Genomic DNA, 23,263 nt, shown 5'->3' with positions numbered 1-23,263 from the left:
GAGGGGCTCCCCAGCCAAGGGGCTCCGGAACCACACTGCAGGCCAGTCCTCGGGAGGGAGCCCCTGGCTGTGGAGGGCGGGCACAAAGCCTGCAGAGAGAGCTCAGGACATGAAGGTCAGGGTCAAGGGTGCTGCGGGGGAAGGCACCGAGGCCGCAGGGCAGGAGCTGGGAGCGCCTGACAGTGAGGACTGTGGCTGAGGGTTAGAGCCATCTGGAGGCAGCGGGTGACAAGGGGGAAGAGCAAGAAGCCAGTGTGCAAGGGAGTGTCCAGGGGGACCCACAGCAGGAAGGCGAAGGGGGACGTGATGGCTGGAGGGGACTGGGTCTGACGGGTTTCAGAGTTAGGGAGGGGAGGGCGTGGTGAAAGGGACATGGCCGAGGGGCAGGCAGGTCGGACACAGCCACGGAGGGGTCCTGGAGTCCTGGACACACGCGCACTAACAGCACTGTGCTCTGGGGCAGTGTGCAGCTGTGAGGGATTTCACCTGACTCCTGAAGGGGCTGAGCCACAGGAGGCCTCTCAAACACATTTTAAAGGTCACAAGGCTGGGACAAGGTCCCCAGGTAGGTTGCCAGGGTACACTGTGGGATCCCTGGGAGTCCAGACCCGCTGCTGGGGTCCGATCTCATCACACTCAAGACAGCTCTGGACACGTGCTCTGCCACAGAGACCTGCTGACCCCACCTCTCCTAGGGCCTCTGCCTCTGAAGGCCACAGGATAAACCATCGACTCTGTGAGTCCAGCAACGACGCCTAGCATGGCCACCAGTGCACCAGGCCCTGTGGGCAAGGGGACGTCACAGTCACACCTGTGGTCGGACAGTGAACACAGCCTTTCCACAGAGTGCGGCCATGTCGCAGGACGTCCTGGGAGTCCTGACTCCCCGGGATGAGATGGCCCTTGTGCAGCGCTGACACCTACCCAGGAAGGGTCCTTGGCCCAAGTTCTTGGCTCCCTCCTGCCCCTTCCCCTCACTCTGGGTGGACTGGCGAGGTTTCCCTTCACTCCTGACCTCCCTCAGTCGAGTGTTCTTTTCACCTAAAGATTAAAAGAGGCACACACTGAACACTGAGACCCTGGGAAACGCCCTGGCGTGCACAGGTCCAGGGAGGGCAGACCGCCCTCCAGGGAGTGCCCCAGGCCCACTGCCCCATCACCCTCAGAGCTGCCAGGGCCAAGTGCTAGGAAACCCAGATCCCAGAAGATGCAGCAGTTCCAAACTCAACCCAGATTTCTTCCTATTCCCCAGTGATCTGAGCTCAACTCGTGTTAACAGCAATGCTTCAGGACAAAGGAGACAGTGACTTCACTTCTTTTTGCGTAGGATTTTCTTGAATTTTATTATCAAATCTCTACTATAGAAACACTAAACAAAAGGGGAACATGAGGGTAAAACATCACTAGAGACGCAGAGCACCGTGGTTGGGACACGGCCTCTGGAGCCAACCTCAGCTCTACTCCTTACTAGCTCTGGTCCTCAGCTGGGTTCCCCAACATTTCTGCCTCCGTTCCCCATTTGTAAAACTGGAGTAATGGTAGTACCTAGTTAATGGGATTAAACAATTTAATATCTGAAAAACATTTAAAACAAAACGGCAAATGATAAGTGCTATATGTATTTGAAGAACAAAACGAAAACATCTTAAATTAAGTGGGTTAATTTCTCCATGGGCCTCACAGGTCCTTATCCATATACACATTTTTTAGATCTGTTATAGTAGATATCACACACAATTCTATGTTCTTTTAATTCCTTTGTGCTATGTATATTGAAGCCGTGTCCAAAGTTATAATTTATAGTGATTGCCTAAAACAAATTACAAACTACCACCCAAGGAGGGAGTCATGAGCACAGACAGGCAGCGGACCCTGGCCCCAGGTGGTGAGTGTCACCTTCGACCCACACCAGCCTCACCCTTCCAGGCTGCACCCTTGCTGCCCTCAGTGATCTCACGCACTCATCTTGTCTAAGGAGTTCATCTTGACCAACAGCAAACACCCCACTCAAAACTATACTATTTCCTTTCTTGAACCAGATTAATATCCCATATTCTACCCCTTAAAGGGCACCTAAACCCTGCCCTCATCAAAGCAAAATCTATCTGCATTTCTGTAATTATGCGTAAAATGGTGTTATAAAGATTTCCACCCAATATCTCAGCTCCATGAGAAGTACATTCCAGTCCAACCCGGCTCTGCACGAGCCCCCCAACAGAGCACACGATCACAGAGGTGGGAGCACCTGCTGAAGGGTGCCCCCACCAGATCCTCAAGCACAGGCTCCTGGTGGCCTGCGTGCGGAGTCCAGAGCTTCCTTCTCTGTGCTGATGTGAGGCTGAAAGGGCTGATGACTGCAGATACCCTTTCCCTAATTTTCTCATCATACCATTACTTCCAAGATATGCCCTACTGAATGACAAAGGGGGAAGTCTTCTTGAATTCTTAATGAGAAGCTTTCCCTTTTGATTTTATTTAGAGGGTTTTCTCCTATAGGTTATCAAATGTACAAGAAATGAAAACCCTCCGATAAATTCAAGGACGTTTCTCCTCGCTGTGACTCCTCTGGTGCTGAAGCAGGGCCGAGTGGCCGCTGAAGGCTCTCCCACACTGGCTGCATATGAAGCGCTTCTCTCCACTGTGCATTCTCTGGTGGATAATGAGGGAGGAATTCTTACAGAAAGCTTTCTCACAGTGGTTACACTTGTAGGGCTTCTCTCCAGTGTGGTTTCTCAGGTGCACAATAAGGGAAGAGCTCTCATTGAATGCTTTCCCACATTCATTACATCTGTATGGTTTCTCTCCAGTGTGAGTTCTCCGGTGTGCAATAAGGTGAGAGCTACAGTTAAAGGACCTTTCACACTGATTACATTTATAGGGTTTCTCACCAGTGTGAATTCTCCGATGAGCCACCAGGTGACAGCTCTGACTGAAGGACTTCCCACATTTATTGCACTCATAGGGTTTTTCTCCAGTGTGAGTCCTTTGATGCCTAACAAGGTGAGCCATTTGGCTGCAGGATTTCCCACATTTGTTACATTCATAGGGCTTAATTCCAGAATGAATGATTTCATGCTTAGTGAGGGCTGAGCGTTCTCTGAATGCTTTGCCACATTCCTGGCAGTTATAGGGTTTCTCCCCTGTGTGAGTTCTCTGGTGGGCAATGAGATGGGAGCTCCAGCTGAAGGATTTTCCACACTCAGTGCATTTATATGGTTTTGCTCCAGAGTGAGTTCGTTCATGTTTACTAAGGGCTGAGTAATCCCTAAAAGCCTTCTCACACTCGTCACATTTAAAGGGCTTCTCTCCAGTATGCATTCTCATGTGGGCAATGAGGTGGGAGCTCCAGCTGAAAGACTTCCCACACTCTGTACACTCAAAAGGCTTCTCTCCAGTATGAGTCCTCTGATGTCCAATAAGATGGGAGTTCCAGTTGAAAGATTTCCCACACTCATTACATACATAAGGTTTTTCTCCTGTGTGTATTCTCTTGTGTACAACAAGATGAGAATTCCAGCTAAAGGCTTTTCCACACTTGTTACATTCATAGGGTTTTATTCCAGTGTGAGTCCGCTCGTGTTTAGTAAGGGCAGAACGATTCCTAAAAGCTTTTCCACACTTGTCACATTCATAGGGCTTCTCTCCAGCATGACTCTTCTTATGCTGAATCAGGTAAGAGCTCCAGATGAAGGACGTGCCACACTCACTGTACTCAAAGGGCTTCTCTGCAGTGTAAGAGCTTGTGTGTTGAGTGAGGAACGAGTCATACCCAAAGACTTTCTCCCACTCATTGTATTTACATGCTTTCTCTACAGCACCAAGTTTCTGATGTTCCATAAAGGATGAGAAGTAAAAGATATTCTCATATTCTTTGTAATCATACTGGTTTTCTCCCATATGGAGTCTTGGATGTTCATTAAAGGATGGGCTCTGGTTAAAGATTTGATGGCACTCCTTATACTTGTACAGTTTTTCTCCTGTGTGCATTCCTTTATGATCACCAAAATGTATTATATGGTTGAAAGACTTAACAGCATCAGTACATCTGAAAAGATCATCCCCAGTTTGCATTTTTACAGGGTGAACAGGGTGGAGGGACTGGAACAGGGCTTTGTCATGATCACTGTTTTCACAGGTGATCTTATCTGCATACATTACGGCCGAGTTGCACCTCCAGCATTCAGCATGCACATCAGGCTTATAGAAATGCTCTAACTGAGAAACCCTCTGACATGGAACAAAGTTTACGCTCTGGCTATACTCTGCCCCAAGTCCACAGAATTCAGAATTCAGTCCTCTCTGAGACAGGACTTGTTTTTGCATGAAGACCATTTGCCTCATAGCTGTACTCTGGTTTGTATGGTACATTTCTAATTGGTCTTTACATCCCCAAACTCCTAACCTAGAAAACCAAGGATCATCCCATATGTATCTTTTCAACTTCATGCCGTGGGATGGTTCTTCATTGAAAGTACTCTGTGTTGGGATCAAGGCACTGCTTTCATGATCTCTCATCCACTCTAAAAAGAGACAGAAAAGAGCCGTGAGGACACAGAGACCTAGGCTGGAAGGGTGATGAGCTTCATAGTCCATGCTATTGGAAGGCAACAGTGAAACTGTTCTCTGGAAGCCAGAGAAATATCACAGCAGACAAGAGTGAGAAGTGAACATTGTTTACCAGAACACAAACTACACCACTGAAGAGTACTTTCCCACGAAAAGCAGAACCAGAACAAGGGTGTGCAGAAATGAGCAAACTTTGTCAGACTGTGTGCTTAACACTGCACATGACCAAGATGGCCTGCTTCAGGACTGGCCCTGGCCCACTCCTGGGAATTGAGGTCTTGAAGTACTGTAACTGGTAGAGACTGTGACATGCTCCAGCCCTTGAAGCACACTGTACCTGCTCCTCCAGGCATCTCTGCGAGCCCTGCCGATCCTGGTGAGAAGCTCTCTCCACCTGCTCCTCCAGGCATCTGCACAAACCCTGCTGATCCTGGTGAGAAGCTCTCTCTACCTGCTCTCCCAGGCATCTACGCAAGCCCTGCTGTTCCTGATGAACATCTGCTTTCTCTCTGGAAGGATGGAGTTCAGGGATTGCAGTAAGGTGTGCTGGCACTCTGCCCACGTGAGCAACACCTCAAACACCCTAGACTCTCAGGCTCAGGCAGGTTTTCCAGCAGAAAACACTTCACTGGGCGTGTGTACCTCCACTGAAGAGCTGATGGAGACCCAGGCCAGGTTTCCTCTGGGCCGAGCCCTGCACACCTTTTCCTTTTGCTTGTATGCCTTCATTATGACAAGCCCCAGATCTAAGTACATTGATACCTGTGTGTATGTGTCCTCCCAGAGGGCAATGAACCTGGGTTGGTCTTGGGGACTAAAAGGACACGTGAATGCTCTTAAGGTATGGGGGGAAAAAGGGCAGGGCAGGGCAGGGCAGGGCAGGGCAGGGCGAACTGGTTCAATAAAAGATGTGAATGCAGGCTTAGAAACTAACGTGCAAATCACCAAAGAGTGTCCTGACTTACTTCTATGTTAGAACACCTTCATAATTCCCATCTTGACACCTGCCCCCCAAAAAGGAAGATGGGTGGGGTGAGAGAGAGCACCACCAGCAAGACAGGAGCTTATCTGTGATAAAACGCTTTCACATTGTGTCTGTATCATGGAGTCCAGTTGAAGACATGAGATTCACCAGCTCAAAGAGCAACACCATCGTGGTTTCAAAACACCCCTAAGGTTACAATTCTTGTGAACTACACAATCATTTTTAGAGCAATTACATAAGATATGGACTGGAAAAACAAGTGCATGACAAAAAAGCCAAGGGAGCCGCAGCCTGACCATCTGCACTCAAATACTGGTGCTGCCCCCACCCCATGTGGACTTTCCCAATGACTGGCTGAGAATGAATCCAGCAAAATGCTGCCAAATTCCCTCCTTTCCCTTCAGCAAGAAATCCTCAATGCTGAGGCAGCAGCCCTCCAACAACGGGAGTCTGCTATTATAATAAATGCTCACATGCTCGGTGGCTTACAATAACACAAGTTTATTATGGTACAGTTCCAGAAGGCAGCAGCCATCAAGGTGTGCCCTCTCCAGTGGCTCTGGGGAAGCCCTGTCCTTGCCCCCTCCAGCCTTGAGATGCTGGCTACCCTCTGCAGCTTGAAGCTTGCTCCCCATCTTCAAAGAACAGCACTCCCACCTCCACCTCTGTCCCACCTCCCCTGTGTCTCTGACCCTCTTGCCTCACTTTTGTTGAGGACCCTCATGATTTCATTTAGAATCTACCCAGATGAGCCAGGATAATCTCATCTCAGAATCTGTAATTTATTCACATCTGAAAAGCCCCTTCTGCCATACAAGGTGCCCTGTTCGCACACTCTGGGGGTTAGAATATGGACTCCTTTGGCAGCCATCACACAGCTTCCCACGAGTATCCAGTGGGACCAGACTTTGTTCTCTTTCTCTAGCTTCTCTTCTCACTTCCCATGCACCACCTTTCTCTTTACCCACCTGAATTCATCGTAACAGAGGCTTAACTCTGCTTGAGAAGTGGCACTGATTACAAACTTCACACTTAGCTCTGAGATGTGAGTGCACCTTCATATAGTTCTCAAATTAACTCCAGAGAAACTTAAGATGGTAGCTGACCAAACATAAGACCAAAGAAACCGTTCCTGTCCAGCACTACACAGTGCCGGTGGCCCACGGAGCATGCACCAGAGGCAAGCCAGAAGCACAGGAAGTCAATAAACATGTCAGAGCCAGGACATCAACAACCCCATCCCTCTGGAAAGGCAATTTTAAAACTGGCTATATGGTCAAAATCAAATTTTCAGAATTCTGTAAATGAACCAGAGCCTTAGATCAACCAGAAAGTGTTAAACAAGAAAAATAACAGTATCAATCAGGACAGTGACCTTTGTGGGTTTTTAGTAATGTATCCTAGTCCTATCAGGGGCTCCCCAGCTCATCCGTAGTCCTGAAAAACAATAGCCACGTGTCCAATACTGGGTGAGAAGAACAGAACAGAGCTGGAGTTTCTCCTAAGCCTCATTCCCAAACAACAGTCAAGAGGGGTCCTGCTTGGTGGTCCCTAGAAACCCCAACAGAAAAGGTCACCTCTGTCCTACCTGACGGGGAACTCACAGTGTGCAGAAAGCCTTGAGGGAGCTGGTCAAGCCTGCACCTCCAAGCTGTCAGGGGCAACAACAAGCAGCTAGGTCCAGCAGCACTCAGCTAGGGCCATGAAGAGGAGAAGCTCAGGAGTGAGATGCACACAGGAGCTCTGAGAAGCCCCAACCAAGAAGGCCGCACACACACATCGACAGGAAAACTATAGAGAGAGAGAACTGTCAAAGGAGAACTCTGAAAGCAGCAGGAGACAACAACTCCTCTCACACAGGGGAGCCTCAACAAGTGGGCTTACCTGAGCGCTTCTCATCCGAAACCATGGGACAAAAGGAAAAAACTGTCCATCGAGAATTTTATATCCAGTAAAATGACTCTTGAAAGTAAAAGAGACAAAGAGATTCCCAAGAAACAAAACCTGGAAGTTGCCAAACCCTCCCCTAAAGAAATGCTAGTAGCCGGGCACAGTGGAGCACGCCTGTAATCCCAGCAGCTTGGGAGGCTGAGACAAGAGGATCGCAGGTTCAAGGCAGCCTCAGCAATGGCGAAGCACTAAGCAGCTCAATGAGACCCTGTCTCTAAATTTAAAAAATAAAAAAATAGGGCTGGGGATGTGGCTCCGTGCCCCCGAGTTTAATCCCTGGTTCAAAAAAAGAAAAGAAAAGAAATGCTAAAGGGAGCCCTGAGGCAGAGAGGAAAGAACCACAGGCAGCGACTGCAAGTGAAGAGCACCAACAAGAAAACCACAGATGCGAGGGTAAGCGGGGGCACGTGTCTTCGGCTGGTAACTCCCACTTTCTATTTGATTCAAAAGGCGATAACAGAGCAGCAGTTACAAAACCTATGCTAGACCCACAGGAGGTGACTCCCGAGAACAGCACAACAGGAAGGCAGAATACGGTCAAAATAGACTGGATTGACTAAGTGAGTCTGTTACAAGTCGAGATGCAAACTGCAGTGCCCAGAACAACCAGGAAAATGACTGGAAAACTACAACAACAGAGCAGCTGCGGCCCGCAGGGCGCGTCCAGGTGGGGAGAGCCACCTGAGCGAGAGGGAGCTTTCAGGAGGCTTTCAGCTCTACGGTCTAGCAGCTTCGGTTTGAGACATGAATATGCTTCCTAAATAAGAACAACTTTCTTGTTTTTTTCATTTTTAAAAGAAGAGTTTGTGGCCACGGGCTACAATTTGGGAAAAACAGAAAAAACAAAAGTTTTGAAGTTAAGTAAATGAAAGAGCAGTCATCTCAGAGAAGGGACAGCAGAGAAGGTGAGCGCCATCGAGAGGTGCCCAGGGCTGGGAGCTGGCCCAGCAAGCTGTTCTGACAGTCAGGTGGGGCATCTGTGCTGAGAACACAGCAGCAAAGTCAGGAGCCAGGGAGGGAGCTCCTGGGAGGGATTCTCCAAGGTCCCAAAAGAGGTGACCCCTGCCCTCAGCCCCCTTCTCTCACACAGGGGCCTGCCCTCACCTGGACAAGAGCTCTCAGGACACGTCTGCTCCACCAACCACGGTTCTTCTCCTTGTTCCAACAGGGAGATGACCTCAGGCTTGGCCATCTGATTCCCTGTGTGTGGAGGGAAAATGGGACTGTGAATCAAACAGCAGACAGCAAAGATGGATCTGCCCAGTCCTTCCACAATGCCGGGCCTGAGAAACACGCTGTCCACTCCCCCAATGATGCCCCACTCAAGACAGCCCCTTGACCAGTCCTCATGCAAAGTCCCACCAGGACTGAGGAAGCACAGGTCCTCCTACCTCATGAGTACTGGGGCTCCAGATCACCTCAGCCCTCTGGGGGCCACTGGGGCACTGCCATTTTCACAGTGTCACTTACCCACAGAGAGCAGGTGCCCATAGGTCTCCAGCATCACATCACGGTACAGAGTCCTCTGCACAAGATCGAGTTGCCCCCACTCTTCTTGGGTGAAGTCCACAGCCACATCCTCGAAGGTCACTGGTTCCTAAAGAGCACGTGTTTCTCAGCCAGGGTCCCCCTCCAATGTTTCCAGGGAAAGAACAAGACTGAAAGCCTGGAAGAGGAGACTGGAGGGAAGGGCCTCCTGGAGGTAGTCACGAATCTGGCCTCACCAAGGCCCCAAGTGGACGTGTGGGGCCCCAATAACCACAGCAAAGAGGAGCAGGTGTCTCCTAGGACACCTGCCCAATACCAGTAACACCAGGTGGTGTGGACAGCTCACCTGGGCAGTCCCCTCCCTGCAAAGGCAGGCAATGAAGCCCAGGTCAGAGTGGGAACAAGCTAAGGACACCAACAGCAGGCTAGAAACCATGGGGCTAACTCTGTGCTCCCACATGGGAACCCAGGCCCTGGAAGGGACTGAACATTCACATATGACCTCCTGGCCACCGTGGGGAAGCTTCCACCCCAGACCCTCCCTCCCTGTCCACTCCCAGACCCTCTGAATGCATCCCCAGACCACCCCCAAGTTCATCCCAGACCTTCTCAATCCCTCTCAAGGACTGGAGCTAAGGGTGAGCAGGATGACCCTGAGTGGCTGGGCCAAGGGTAATCAGTCACAGTAGCCATCAAAATATGTGACCTAAATAAAACCCGCGCTGACATTTTTAGGAATAAGAGAACAGGAAACTATAGGGAAAGATGAAGTCTGACTTTTACAATGAAGACATCCCTTACAGTTCCTCTCAGAGATGAGTTGTGTGCCTCAGGCACCTGGCATCCAGGGGGCATAGGGGGAAGTGAGTGATGTGTCCCCAGAGTTCCTGCTCACCGGGCCTCACAGCCCACCACGCACATGGTCCTGACAGGGGCAGAGCCAGCCTAAGACAAACACCTGCCGAGCAGACAGGTGTGCAGAGCATCACTTCTACTCTGAGGGTCCCTGGACCCCTCCCTGCCCTCCTAGCACCCACCTCTCTCCTCTCCTGGGGGCATACCTTCTGTCCTTGCTAGGCATGGCTCAGACACAGCCTGCCACCTCTAATCTCAGTGACCATCTCTCTCTGCACCACAACTGCACCTTCCACTCGCACTGTGACTGGCCTGAAGAGCCGTCCCTGCCGCAGTTCCCTGGAGACCTGCCAAGGCCCCACAGCCAGCTTGTCGCAGTCCCTTCCCCACCTGTGCCCAGCATTTGCGGCAGCGAACATGCGCTAAGTGTAGAGACGCGTTGTCTGAAGCTCTCACCAAGAGCCCTGGTGCCAAGTGACTGCTAGGCCGGGGGGCTCCTGCCTTGGGCTCCGACCCTGTGCAGCACAGACGGGGCTGGCACATCCCGTGAGCCACTGCTGACTGTGGGCCTGTGGGCTCCGTGCTGACCTCCTGCTTCTCTCACAGCCCTGTCCAGACCTGTTTGCTGGATGGCTACCCGTGTCTCTGCATTCTGGGATTCTGTCTGAATGGGACACAGGACAGAGAAGTGCACAAACCCTAAGCTCATGAGCTTTCAGAGCACAACACCGGTGGGGCAAGCTGGGAGGCCCTGCTCACTGTCCACACACCTCCCGCTACCTGACCTCCCTGGGGTGGCACCTCAGCTGGCCTCCACAGCTACCTGCGCTTCACCAGGATGCTGGCAGACTGCCACAAACTCACCTCCCAAGACCCCAGAGGGACCACTGATTTTTTTTTTAAGCATTGAAGAATCACACCTAGTAGACACTGCCTTGAAGACAGATGAATAGAATGAAATCACTGGAGAAGGGTTTTACAACCCCTGATAATAAAGTGGATGCTGACAAGAACCACGCACAGCAGCTGGGCCAAGGAGAAAGGCCAACAGGGAGCTTTAGGATGGGGGTGGAGGATAGGGGGATAGGAAGGGTAGTAGAATGAAACGGACATTATCATGACTGTGTGTATATTTGTGACTGCATGACCAATATGATTCTGCAACCTGTACACTCAGAAAAATGAGAAATTAGATCCCATCTGATTCAAATGTATGATACGTCAAGGTCATTGTACTGTCATGTGTAACTAACTAAAACAAATAGAAATCAAAAAAAAAAAGATGGGGGTGAGGGCGTATCACCACCTCTAATCCATCCTTCGCCTGGAGATCAAGCACAGACACTGTGGGCCTTCTGATGCGACAAAGCAGGAGGGGCCAGAGCCACACAGAAGTACTGTCAAAATACCAGACGGGCCTGGGGCTGTGGCTCAGCAGTAGAGCACTCGCCTAGCACGGGCGAGGCCCTGGGTTCAATCCTCAGCACCTTTATTAAAAATAAATAAATAAAGGTATTGTGTCCAACTACAATTAAAAAAATAAAGATTCAAAAAAAAAAAATACCAAATGGATCTGCACAGCTCCCTAGTCCAACTGCCAGTTCACAGGACACGGGGGCAGGACTCGTCTGATGACATCACAAAGGCAAACCAGGCAAACCAGCCAAGGCACCAGTTTCTTCAGCCTACCAGGCACAAGCCATGTGTGGGTTTTCTGTGGATCCCGATACGAACAACCAACAAACCGACTCTAAGAAGATATTTGGGCTGGGCATGTGGTGCACATCTGTCATCCCAGCCCCTCAGAATGCTGAGGCAGGAGGATCACAAGTTCAGAGTCAGCCTCAGCAACGTAGCGAGGGTCTAGGAACTGTCTCAAAATGAAGACTAAAAAAGACTCCTGGGGATATACCTCAGGGGTAAAGTACCCATTTACCAATCCCCAGTACCAAAACAGAGAAGGCGGCATTTTGGGGACAAGTGAGCCAGCCTGAAGTGCACCAGGTACTAGGCAACGTTAAGGAACCAAGTTAAATTCCTGGGTGATAAATGCTCTGTGGCTACAGCCTGAAAGGTACCTCTCTCTTACAGACCCAGACATTCTTACAGGTGAAATGATAGGATCTGAGACTTGATTCGAAATACTCATTTAACAAGAAGGTGGTTAGAGCGAATGAAACGGCGGGAGCTGAAAGCTAGCAGGCACTGAAGCTGAGGATCATGGGGGCTGTGGAAGGCTTGGAGGCAGGGGACACCCGCACCATCACCACAGTGATGAAAGGGACTCTGCAGACGTGACTGAAATGGGGAGGTTATCTCAGAGTACCAGGTGATCCAACGTGGCCACACAGTCCTCCTGGAAGGGAGGGAGGCAGGGAGGGAGGCAGGAGGGTCAGCCAGTCACAAGATGGAGGCAAAGGTCACAGCACTGTGCTGAAGACAAAGGGCACAAGCAAGGAGGGCAGGTGGCCCCTGGAAACCTGACCGGCAGGAAAGCATACTCCCCTCGGGCCTCCAGTGGAGCACATTTCAGACTTCCGCGCTCCAGAAGAGAGAGTCCGTGCTATTCTAAGCCATCACGTCGGTGGCGGTCTGTTAAAGGGACTGCTGTACGTCTACAGTACAGGCAGGTGTGGTGGTGCAGGCCACACTCCAGCTACCAAGGAGGCTGAGGCAGGATGGCAAGTTCAAGCAAGTTCAAACCCAGGGAACCCAACAAGTCACTCTCTCTACATAAAAAGTGAAAAGAGCTAGGAGTGTAGCTCAGTAGAGAAAACTCCAAAGAACACGTGTGCAAGTGCAGGTGTGTGTTTGTGTGTGTGAAAAAACGGGTCAGCAGCACCAGAAGTTCCACAGTGTGTCAGAAATGCTGACCCCAGTAAACGGAGCAGAGGAAGGCTGCCGCGGGAGCCCGGACGGCTCTGGGCACCTACTTAGGACACAGTGAGGCAGGAGGGAGTAGGGCTGGAACACTCGCAGCAGAGCCAGACTCAGGACGGCTCCCCGTCTCCCCACCGTGGCCCATGCCACCAGCACTGCACTTGCACCTGGGCAAAGCCCATGAGCATTCTGGACCCAAGTGTGCAAGGTGGGTTCCCAGGCTGCCGCCGGAGTTGAGACCCCTGCAGTTAGGCCTGGGGTCTAAGTGGCCCAAGCTGAGACAGGCAGCAGCACTGACCTGCGGATCCTGGCCACTGAGGCCCGCCGCCTCCAGAGAGGGACTTGTCAGGAGGGCGGGCATCTTCAGCTGCAGCAGACACACACACAGCCTCACAGCCCTTCCCTGGTGAACACAGATAGACCAGAGGACCCCTGGGACAGCAGAAACACCTGCCACCCAGGAAGGCGGAACTCAGCGGCCAGGCGGAGCAGCACCCAACTTTCAGTGAACTGTAGGTCCCATTCTCAGCCTCTCAGCCCAGGAAGACTGCAATGGAAAACGAAGCAGACTACAGAAACACTCTCTGGGGACAGGGAAGGAGTCCCAGAAGTGGGGAACAGAGGCCCTGCACTCAGCTCAGGATCCCCGAGAGCTCTGTGGAGGTGGGAATGACGGCCAAGCCTCCCTCTCTCCCTGAGGACAGATATGGATTGCAAAGCAGAAATAACAGCCAGCAATTTGTTGAGGAGGCCCATCATTCAGCAGAGGACCCCAGAGTGAGAACATAAAGAAGGAGAAAGTTACCTTTTAAAGCACAGTTCTCTTAAAATAAGACACATACACACACACACACACACACATACACACAGCCATAAACAAAGCTATACATTTGAAAAAAAAAAAGTACCAAAAAACACATGACACAAGTTAAGACAAGCCACAGACTGGAAGATAACTCACATATGGCAAAGCATGAGGGCCCAGAGTGCATGGAATATACCTACACAGCAGCACAGCAATGTCTAGAAATCCAGGGACAAGGGAATGAACCAGAGAGAAAATACAAATGGCCAACAAAGATACCAAAAGATATTCTATCTCACTAGTATCCAACTAAAATAATGCAACAGGACTTTGGGTCATAAGGTCATTGAAAACTACAGGACCTGGCAAAGATGCAGGGAAATGGGCATTCTCCCAGAGTGGGGAGGCTGCACAGAGGCTGCACCCAGGCTGAGCCACACAGCAGCAGGCCTGGGAACTCAGCAGCATTCCCCTCCAGGAACACGCTAGGGGAGGTCTCACAGCGGCACAGACGGAAGCCACGGGGACATTCCCCATGTGGTTCACAGCAAAGACAACAGAGGTAGGCCTTACACGCCCATCCAGAAGAAAGGGTGGCAGGGCGAGCTTCCCCGTGGGGCCACCTGGCGTAACCCACCTGTATCAACACAGGCCACCTCAAAGTTCCACAAAGGAAGCTTTAAAGAAGCAACAGGTACAAGGGAGGAAACTTCAGAAAGATCAGATTGTACATCTCTGCTGTCTACATAGTTTGTTATGAAAACGAAAAAGTATTATCTGTGTACACACCAGATCCATGACCGGCAGCTCTGGAAAAGAATGAGAACCACTGAGGACAATGTAAAGAAGGAAGCCAGCAAACGCGACCACACATCACTCCCCAGAGCGATGGGACTGGTGTTTGTTCAACTGCTTTCTATACTTTTCTATAACTTAACAATCTGTCAAAAGAATATTTAAAATAAAAATTTCCAGAATTTAAAAAAGGAGATATTATCAAACTCAGAGGCCTGAGGACTAAAAGCAGGAAAAACCAGTCCAGCTGAATACTCCCCCATGCTAGTGGCCTCACCTCAGGGACAGTAAGAGGACACAGTGAACAGCTTCCAGAACTGCACATGAAACACAAAGTCCAGGAGCTGAGGGCAAATCCCCCCCTAGTGTGGAGACGCAGGACCCACACTATTACCTGCTGCTTTGGGGTGATGGGAAGGAATGAGGCCTTCAGCTCCAAAGAAGCCCTTCCAAGCTAAACCCCCTTTCCCACGATGGCTGTGAAGATGCCCCACCAAACCCAAGAAACCTTTGCACATCACTCCATGCACAAGTATGCACTTGTCTAGGCCCTTCCCATATCTGCTTACTCACAGCCCAAGAGGGTCTGAGAGAGGAGTCCAAGGTGTTGACCGGGCTTAGCTGCCTGCCCCAAAGGCTATTTCCTGATTGCTCATCACCTGGGTTCCGTGACAGGCTCTCCTTCATGGAACCCTGGGCAACTGGCAACCATTTCTTTGGTATCTCTTTCTTCCCCCAGTACTGGAATTGAACACAGGGCCTCTCATGTGCTAGGCAAGTACCCTACCACTGACTTAAACCCCAGTGCTTGTTATTAGTATCTTAATGTAAACTCTTTGCAGAGAAGAAAAACATAACTAGACAGTCAAGAAGGACCAAGGATGGGTGCAGAGTATTACTAGTGTTTTATATACCTGGTTTATCATGCAGAAGTTCCTGGTGAATTGCTGCAGACGAGTTTAAGAGCATTTCCACATTGGGGAGGTTGGCTAGCATTTTAGATAGACTGAAATATTATCACTGTTGTTATTATTGTCCCTTATTCCATGAAATAACAGGATCTGGGCTCCTGCTAGCTGGCACTTCACTAAGTAGCTTGTTCCCAAGAATGGACTGTGCAGATAATGAGGGATGACAGCATTTGATGTTCTCACCAGGTAGATGCTTTATTTCAATAAATATTTAACTTGGAAGGAACCCTAAAAAGACACAGGCTCATCTGTGTTCCTGAAGTCATTGATTAATTTAAAAAATCTCACAATTCATGTCCAAGTTTCCCACAGGGAAGAATCCAAATGAGTGTGGGAAGGGGGCCAGGAGCATGGTCTCAGAAATCACAACTCTTCAGACATTAGAGGGTACTGTTGTTTTAATGTTGTTTTATTTTCTCAGCATTAACTCTAATAGGTTCTCAGAAACCCTGACATAAATGAACAGCACAGCACAGCACAGTGGTCAGTCAGGCTTCTTCATGGCACTGTTACCGCTAACTGGTTCCCAGGAGACTGATTCAGGGCCCGCCTCAGCCTAGGCTGCTGCACTGCTACACATCTAGAAATGACTGTATGCACGAGGACAGCAGTGGACCCCACAGCTGCCCCAGTCCAGACCCAGGAAAGCAGCACCCACATCACTGCATCCAGGCCCCTCTCCTTCCCAGGAAGCAGCACTGCCTCATGGGGCGACACAATTATGATTCACTTCACCTTTCCGCTTTGAAAATGCAGATTTTATAAATTTTTCAAATTTTGGTGGAGGTGTAAAGTTAAGTGATGTAGTTTGTAAAAGCTTTATAACACAGTGCCTCACATTTACTTGATTCGTTAACTTATAAATAAAAGACCTAAATACTGTAATGAAACTATTTATTTGAAGACCTAAATAATGTGATGAAATTATTGTCTTTGCCTTTTATAACCGGGAATCAACAAAGTAAATGGAAGTTTGATGAATTAGAAAAAATAGATTAAAAATCTCCCATTTAGAAACATGGGATAATCTTAAGAAACTGAAATCAGTTAAAAACTGTGCCTCAGTCATGAAAAGGAATGAACACTGATGCAGGCCCCGACAAGGGCGAGCCTGGAACACTGCACTAGGTGAAAGCAGACAGGCATTCGAGGCCAGAGACCATGGTTCCACGGACCCGCAGCCTCTGCACAGCAGATCCATAGAGAGAGGGCAGATCAGCAGCTGCCAGGCTGGGGGCCGGGGAACAGGGAGAGACTACTAGAGGGTACCGGATTTCTCTTCAGGGTGATAGAAATGTTCTAGAATTAGATGCTGGTGATGGATGTATAACTCTGTGAATATATTTAAAAAAAAAAAAAAAAAAACAACTATGAAATACTTTTAAACAGCATAGTTTATGTGGGTATTTCAACAAAGCTATAATGAAAAAAATTTAAGTGCCTGCCTCTGGTGGAGACTGGGCAGGAAAGGGAAAGGGACACTGCCTGTCCCACAAGTCTACTGTCCTGTTTCTCTCAGGAGCCACCACTGTGCCCTCAGTCCTGAAGCCCCCGGCTTCGACTCCCTATATCTCTGACCTTGCTCTCCTCCCCAGCTCCCAGGCCTGAACCGCCATCCTGCTTCCCACAGCCCTGCCCTCCACACTTCCAGGAGCACCCCTCCAGCCACCTCTGAACTTGTACCTCCTGCTCCCAACACTTCTGAGGCTCCAACCCTCCCAGGGTGGAGTCCCAGCTCTCAGCCAGAAGGCAGGTTCTTTCTGGTCTCTCCAGTCTGAAAACTAACTGGGGTCAGTCTTGTCTAGACACTGGCCATACAGTGCACCCCCAGCCCCAAAACACACCTGAGGTGCTGCAGGTGAGGCCCTTCTTCTACAATGCCCGCCTGGCTCCAATCTTCCACAGCTGCTCTGTGCCCACTGGCCTCAACACAGTTGCCCATCTCCCAGCATCAGCTGGACTGAGCTGCTACAGGGCCCTCCCCACAACACACAGGCAGCCCAGGCCACCTATGAGATGGCATTAGCTAGTGAATGACTTCTCCAGAAAGGAGTCTGGGAGGTTCTCAGGGCAGAGGCTGACACCTGTCCTTGCATTCCTTCACCAGTCAAGGAGGGCACAATCCACATCAGCCTCAATCAGATCTGAATACATGAAAGAGGTGGGAGGAGGAAAAGGGGGCTGCCAGCCAAGCGGGCCACCCTTCATCCTGCACAGAGCCCTAGGCAGAGTCGTGGCTCAGCACTTTGGACAGGCGGGTGTGACAGACTCTAAGTCATGGACCACTGACTGAATTCTCCCCACCTGCACTCGAAACATGAACATTTAGCTGATTCCTTTTCTACCCAAACTCTTGCTATTGTAAATTGAGTAACCACAATGATTGGGATGGCCAGTGACAACGTGGACACACATCCTTTGGGAATATAGTTCCCCTTCAGGAAAAAGTGGAAGCCCATCTCACCTGGACCTGGGCTGCTGGGTGCCCAGCAGCCCTCCTCCCCTCCTCGTTGCTCCCATCCATGTGCCACGCAGAGTCCTGAGGACACAGAGCTAAGGAAGGAAAAAGAATTCACGGAGGCAGCTCTTTCCTTACAACAGCTCCACCACACCAGCGCTTCCTCCTGGGGGCTGAGGAAGACTAGCACTGCCCTCCCTTCATGGGAAAGGAGTAGACTTGCTTCTTCATTCTACAGACGAAGGCAATGTGGCCCAGAAAAGGAAAAGGCACACAACTGAACACACCAGTCCCTCGCTGACACCCTATGTCATGGGCAGTAGCGTCTGTTCACAGCCTTTCTAGGCTGGAGCCCTGAACGGCTGCACACTGACTCCCACACATCCTGCCCTAGGAGCACTCCAGCTCCTCTTTGCTCCAGCTCTGAACAGTGTCAGAGCTGGACCACAAGTCCCTGCCCTGAAGAATCCCCAGGTCCCCGCTCTGACCCCAGCTATGGCAGATCAGTGCAGGGTGAGGCCACATGTGGCAGTCAACATGGCTGAGGACTCACCCCAGGAGGCCCACGGGTCAACAGCTGCCATCCCCCAGGACTGGTCCATAAGGGCACCTGCACAGAAGGATCAGGTTAGGGCTGTGACACCAAGCCAGGTGAATAAAGGTGACAAAATGGAAAAGGAGGGCTAGGACTGTAGCTCAGTGGTAGAGCGCTGGTCTCGCAAATGTGAGGCACTAGGCTCGATCCTCAGCACCACATAAAAATAAATAAACAAAGATATTGTGGTCATCTAAAACAAAAAAAATGGAAAAGGAGACTGCCTCACGGAGGGGAATGACAAAGTTCCACAGAGCCCAAGGTAGGTGGATTTGTAAGGGAAATGCACACAGGAGTCAGAGTTAGGAAATGTATCCACACAATGTAACCATAGGACAATTAAAAACCACCTTTTAAAGGCTTGAGGTATCTGACAAATACAGTATTATCTAATTTTTTTTTTTGTAAAGTTAACTACTAGGATACTTTCTTGATGTCTAGTGATGAAAATCTCACTTGAAAATAAAACATACCACTGACATCACACTATCCTTTAACATTGTTTTTAAATTACAGATCAATGCAGCTGGGAATAGTGGCACATGCCTGTAATCTCAGCAACTCCAGAGGCTGAGGCATGAAGATTAGAAATTCAAGGGGACAGCTTCAACAACTCCATGAGGCTCTGTCTCAAAATAAAAAGAAGAAGGGATGTTGCTCAATGGTAAAGCACCTCTGGGTCAATCCCAAGTACAAAAAAACAAAAAAGTTAAGTAAAAAACATGGACAGCTTTAAAGACATTTCTATTATATGTATGATGGTCTTCCAAGAAACCCCACAAATCGCCAGAAAATCTTTTGAGTTAGTGTCACTTTTCAGGAGCTGACTGTAAAATATAAACAAGTCGGTCTTTTATGCCAACTTTTTCCCCCTTACCAGCAACCAGTTCTAATTCTCTACTAAGACAGGCAAATCCTCTCCCATCCCCAGAATCCTCAGCCCTGACCCAGTGCTACAGCAGGTCCCATCTAGGGAAGGCCCAGACAACACAGGATTCGGACTCACCCCACGAGGCCCACGGGTTGATGGCCGCCATCCCTGAGGACAGATCAACCAGGTCCCTGTCCAGGAGCACCACCTGCCCAAGAGCACCTGATTCCCAGTCTAGAGACAAAAGTGGAAAAAGACAGAGTGGTCCTTTTTCACAGAAGACCCAGTGGGAACAAAGAAGAAAGTAACCCACAGAAGTAACTAAAGAATCCCAGTAAGCATTACAAGAAAACATAATTTACATGGTAAAACGTAACAGAATTTCTGGAGAGAAATGAAGGGTAACTTGAATAAACCCAGGGTGCCATCTGAATAAGGGTGAAAATTTATCATTCCCAAGAAAGGCAGTCGACTTTCTTGGGAATGATAAATGGAACTTTCGGATGATCTAACAAAAATCACTGTAAAATCTACCTGCAGATACAGTCATGGTCTAGGGCTGGAAGACGGGAAAGTGGGAGGTGACAGCTCCCATTTGGGTGCAGGCGCCTTCTGGGATTATGAAAATGTTCTAGGATTAGACGGTGGTGACTGCTGCACAACTTTATGGATAGACAACAAAACCACTGAATTGCTCGCTTTAAAACGGTGAATCCTGTGTCTCCTAATCTTTAAAAAAAAAAAAAATGCACCTGCAGGACCTCGAGGCCGGTGCTTGCCAGCCCGCGCGCGGGGCCGAGTCGGGGCCGGGGGGCGGAGCAGAGCGGCCTGCCCGGGCGGCAGGCCTGCGCCGGAGCGCGGACCCGTCCGGAGGCCCGGGGCGCGAACAAAGCGCGGCGGGCCGTTCGCACGCCACGGCGACCTGACGCCAGCCGCCGCCGCACGCCCCGCACCGGCTGTTCCCACCCACGTCTGACGTCCTCCTGCGCCGGCCGGGACGCGGAGCGCCTGGGGCAGCGGGCCGCCGCTGCCGCTCGGGCGGGCCCCGCGAGCGGCCCGCCTTACCTGGCTCGCGGCCCCCCTGCGCGGCGGGGCAGGTCGCGCCCGCCCGAGCCGCGGGCCGAGGGCAACGGGGCGCGAAGCCGGCGCGGAAAGAGCAAGCGCAGGCCCCGCCCTAGAGCCGCGCCGGCCCCCACCACTGGCGCCACCTCTCCGCGCCCCCTCTCCCGTCCCCCGGCTTCCGGCGGCGGCAGCGGCAGCGGCCCCACTGCCCGGGCGAAGGCCTCACGGCGGCCGCGGACAATGGCGGCCGCTCCCCCGGCGCCGACCCGGACGTGCCGCGGAGGCTGCTGGGAGCTGTAGTTCACAGGGCTGCACTTCCGGTCCTGGCCGGAAGCGCCGCGAGGGCCGGCACCCGGCCGCTCCGCTGCTCGACCGCTTCCGCGGCGCGGGGAGTGTACCCCGCCAGCCTTCCAGGCTGCCCTCGCCCGCCGCCTGGGAGACCCGGAGCGGGCGGCCTGAGCTCCGTCTGCTGAGCGCGCTGCGCCGGTCCTCCGAGATGAGGAGCCCGGTCCTGAGCCTCCCTCGCCTGCGGGGCACGCCGCTGCGAAGGCCGGGCTGCCCCGCACCTGCCGATGGCGGGCCCAGGAGGCCCGCCCCGGCTGTTGGCTGGACCGCGGCCCAGGAGCAGGACTGGGAGTGAAACGGGCTCCCGCCCGGGCCTCTGGCCCTAGTTGGCCCATGGACCCAGGCGGAGCCACCGGCGCCCAGGGTCCTAGGGCCTGAGCTGTGCGGGGCGTCTTCCCCTCTTCACCTTCTTAGTGGAAAGTAACTTTTCACGCCCGCCGGGCTCAGGTCTCGGGCACTCACTGAGCGCAAACCATGACAGCCAGGATCTACAGTGTAGGCAGGACAGGAGAGCACACGAGGGAAGAAATGGAGTACAGTGGCTCTGGAGAGGGGTGTGCGCACCGTAGTTTGTAGAGAAGCAATGGCTCAGCTTTGACAGGACGGGGAGGGTGTCCCCAGGAAGCACATTGACCATTGGAAGACACTTTTGCATGTTCAAACAGATGGAGAGGTGGGTCAGGCAGAGAGGGGAAAGGGCAGAGGCTGAGGAGCATGTTAGAAAATAAATAGGTGACTTAAGCTGCTGGAGTGGAGAATGTATAGAGATGGACAAGAATGAGGAGAAATGGGGGGCAAGAAGACACATTCCTTAAGGAGTATCAGAAAGCTGCCAATATAAAGTTGATTAGCCGTATATTTAATGTCTCTTGTCCTTCAAGACCAAGGACACCAAGATAAGAATCTAGTATAATTTTCAAAATGCTGACTTTGCAGGAAGATCTGAGCCTAGCCCCCCTAAGCAGGATGAGTTACCCCCTGATGGAAACTGAGGCTGCCCCCCCACCCCGCGCGCGCGCGCACGCGCGCACACACACACACACACACACACACACACAAGCAAGAGCAGTTACTCTTGAGTTCTGAATGGCCACATCAGAGGTAAGACTTCTCCAGAGCCACCTCAGGGAACCAGAGTTGAGAAAATGATCAACCAGACCACAGTTTGACCAAGATTTAATTATACAGAGTTCCTGCCCCCGTCACAGTTCTTCCTCTGTGCCAGGACTCCCTTTGCCCCTTTGTCTTCCTGCTTTGACATCCAGATTAAAGTTCTTCCTTCTCCACTCCTCTTCTTCCATTGGCACCTTGGGATGGGGGTGGGGGGTATTGAGTCTGTTGGGACCCAGTGGAACCAAGGCCTTCATTCTAAAACTGGTTGGGCAGCTAATTTGGAGAAGGAAGTGTAGGAACTGAGCCCAAACACTGGGTGGCCATTTAGGATTCTAGATTTGAGTGAGCAGTGTGCAAGAGAGATCTTGGAGGTATTTCCACTAGCAACAGAAGGTCATTAAAGCAGGCTTGTGGGTTGGGTTTGCATGGGTTGTGTTGGGACTCACTGTGGGAAGGCAGAGGAGCGCCTTCCGGTGAATGAGTGTTAGGCTAACACAGACTGAGAGTCACACTAGAGAGGTAAGGAGAAGGGAGCCAGGTTCTGGGAGAGTTCCCAGGCAGTAGGAAGGTGAGTGTGGTCAAAGAGTGGGTTCTGGAGAGAAAAGCAGTCCATGGAGGGTATGCCCACAATTCCCACCCCTCAGGACGAAGCAGAGGAAGCTGCTGTAGAGGAGCAGCACGAGGTGAGGAAGGTGCTCTCACACCTCATCCCCGTGAGGGCAGCCAAGGGGACCTTTAGACTCTCATCAGGTCCCTGCTTCTTTCTGCACTGGCTTCCTGTTGTGGTCTGAGTGAAATCCAAACTCCAGTTCATAATTTAGGACACAGGAGGACAGTTTGCAAGCTCAGTCCATGTCCTGCCCACTCACCCTTGGATTCCAGCCCCCTCCAGCAGGGCCAGCCGGTTCCTGCCTCCAGGCCTTACTTGCTGTTTCCTCTGGCAGGAATGTTCTTCCTTGTCAAGTTATGGGTTATCCTTTCTTCCAGATCTCAGCCATCACATCCTGACACTAACCAGCTCTGACTAGTTCTCCCTAGTTCTCAGTTCATTACCTTCTTTTGTTTTCTGTGTGCCAACACCATCTAAAATTATCTGCTTCGTTTATTTGTTTGATTGACTGTAAGGTCCACATAGACAGAATCTTTCTGTTTGTGGCTGCAAGGAAGTAACACTGAATTTTCTTGAGGTTTGAAAATAACACAAACATTTCTATAGAAAATGCTAACAAGCAAAGAAGAATCTTAGTAAGTTTCCCTTCTGTAGCCGTGAAAGGGGAGGGAGAGGGGAAAAGTAATGTCTGCACAGCTGTTCCTTTAAACTTTCAGTATTGATAACAGATAACTATGATTGTTTCCTACACAAGCTGTTTTGTGCCTGTGCTGCCTCTGAGGCTCTGCGAGGTAGGGTCTAGAGACGTGCTAAGTTATGAGGTGGAGGCCCTCACAAAGAGATTAATGCCTTTAAAACAGGTTTGGTGGGGGCACATGTTCTCTGTATCCCTCTCTTCCCTCTTTGCCCCTCTG

The 23,263-nt window shown here is 51.0% G+C and overlaps 1 protein-coding gene across 6 annotated transcripts; it reads right to left on the bottom strand.

Annotated features, from left to right (window-relative positions):
• Nucleotides 1–1,313: 1,313 nt before the first annotated feature.
• Znf606 (zinc finger protein 606) lies at nt 1,314–20,387 on the bottom strand. 6 transcript variants are annotated; one of them, XM_046430906.1, is made up of 7 exons: nt 20,285–20,387; nt 19,355–19,453; nt 18,307–18,363; nt 17,760–17,848; nt 8,972–9,098; nt 8,606–8,701; nt 1,314–4,520 (listed from the first exon to the last, which is right to left on the bottom strand). In XM_046430906.1, exons 2-7 carry the CDS (start codon nt 19,383–19,385, stop codon nt 2,536–2,538), a joined length of 2,385 nt encoding a protein of 794 aa, XP_046286862.1. In that variant the 5' UTR covers nt 19,386–19,453; nt 20,285–20,387; the 3' UTR covers nt 1,314–2,535. The 6 variants fall into 6 exon arrangements, with proteins under 6 accessions (XP_046286862.1, XP_046286863.1, XP_046286864.1 ...); XM_046430907.2 differs by lacking the exon at nt 20,285–20,387 and adding an exon at nt 19,972–20,081; XM_046430908.2 differs by lacking the exon at nt 20,285–20,387 and adding an exon at nt 18,895–18,973 and having other exon boundaries at nt 19,355–19,964.
• Between the last annotated feature and the right edge of the window lie 2,876 nt (nt 20,388–23,263).

This window comes from Marmota monax, unplaced genomic scaffold (genome assembly GCF_021218885.2).
Source record: "Marmota monax isolate L192 unplaced genomic scaffold, Marmota_monax_Labrador192_F-V1.1 WCK01_AAM20220418_F8-fsc00215, whole genome shotgun sequence".
Lineage (NCBI taxonomy): Eukaryota > Metazoa > Chordata > Mammalia > Rodentia > Sciuridae > Marmota > Marmota monax.
Note: the sequence above shows the minus strand (reverse complement) of the source record. Positions and strands in the feature narration are given on the sequence as shown.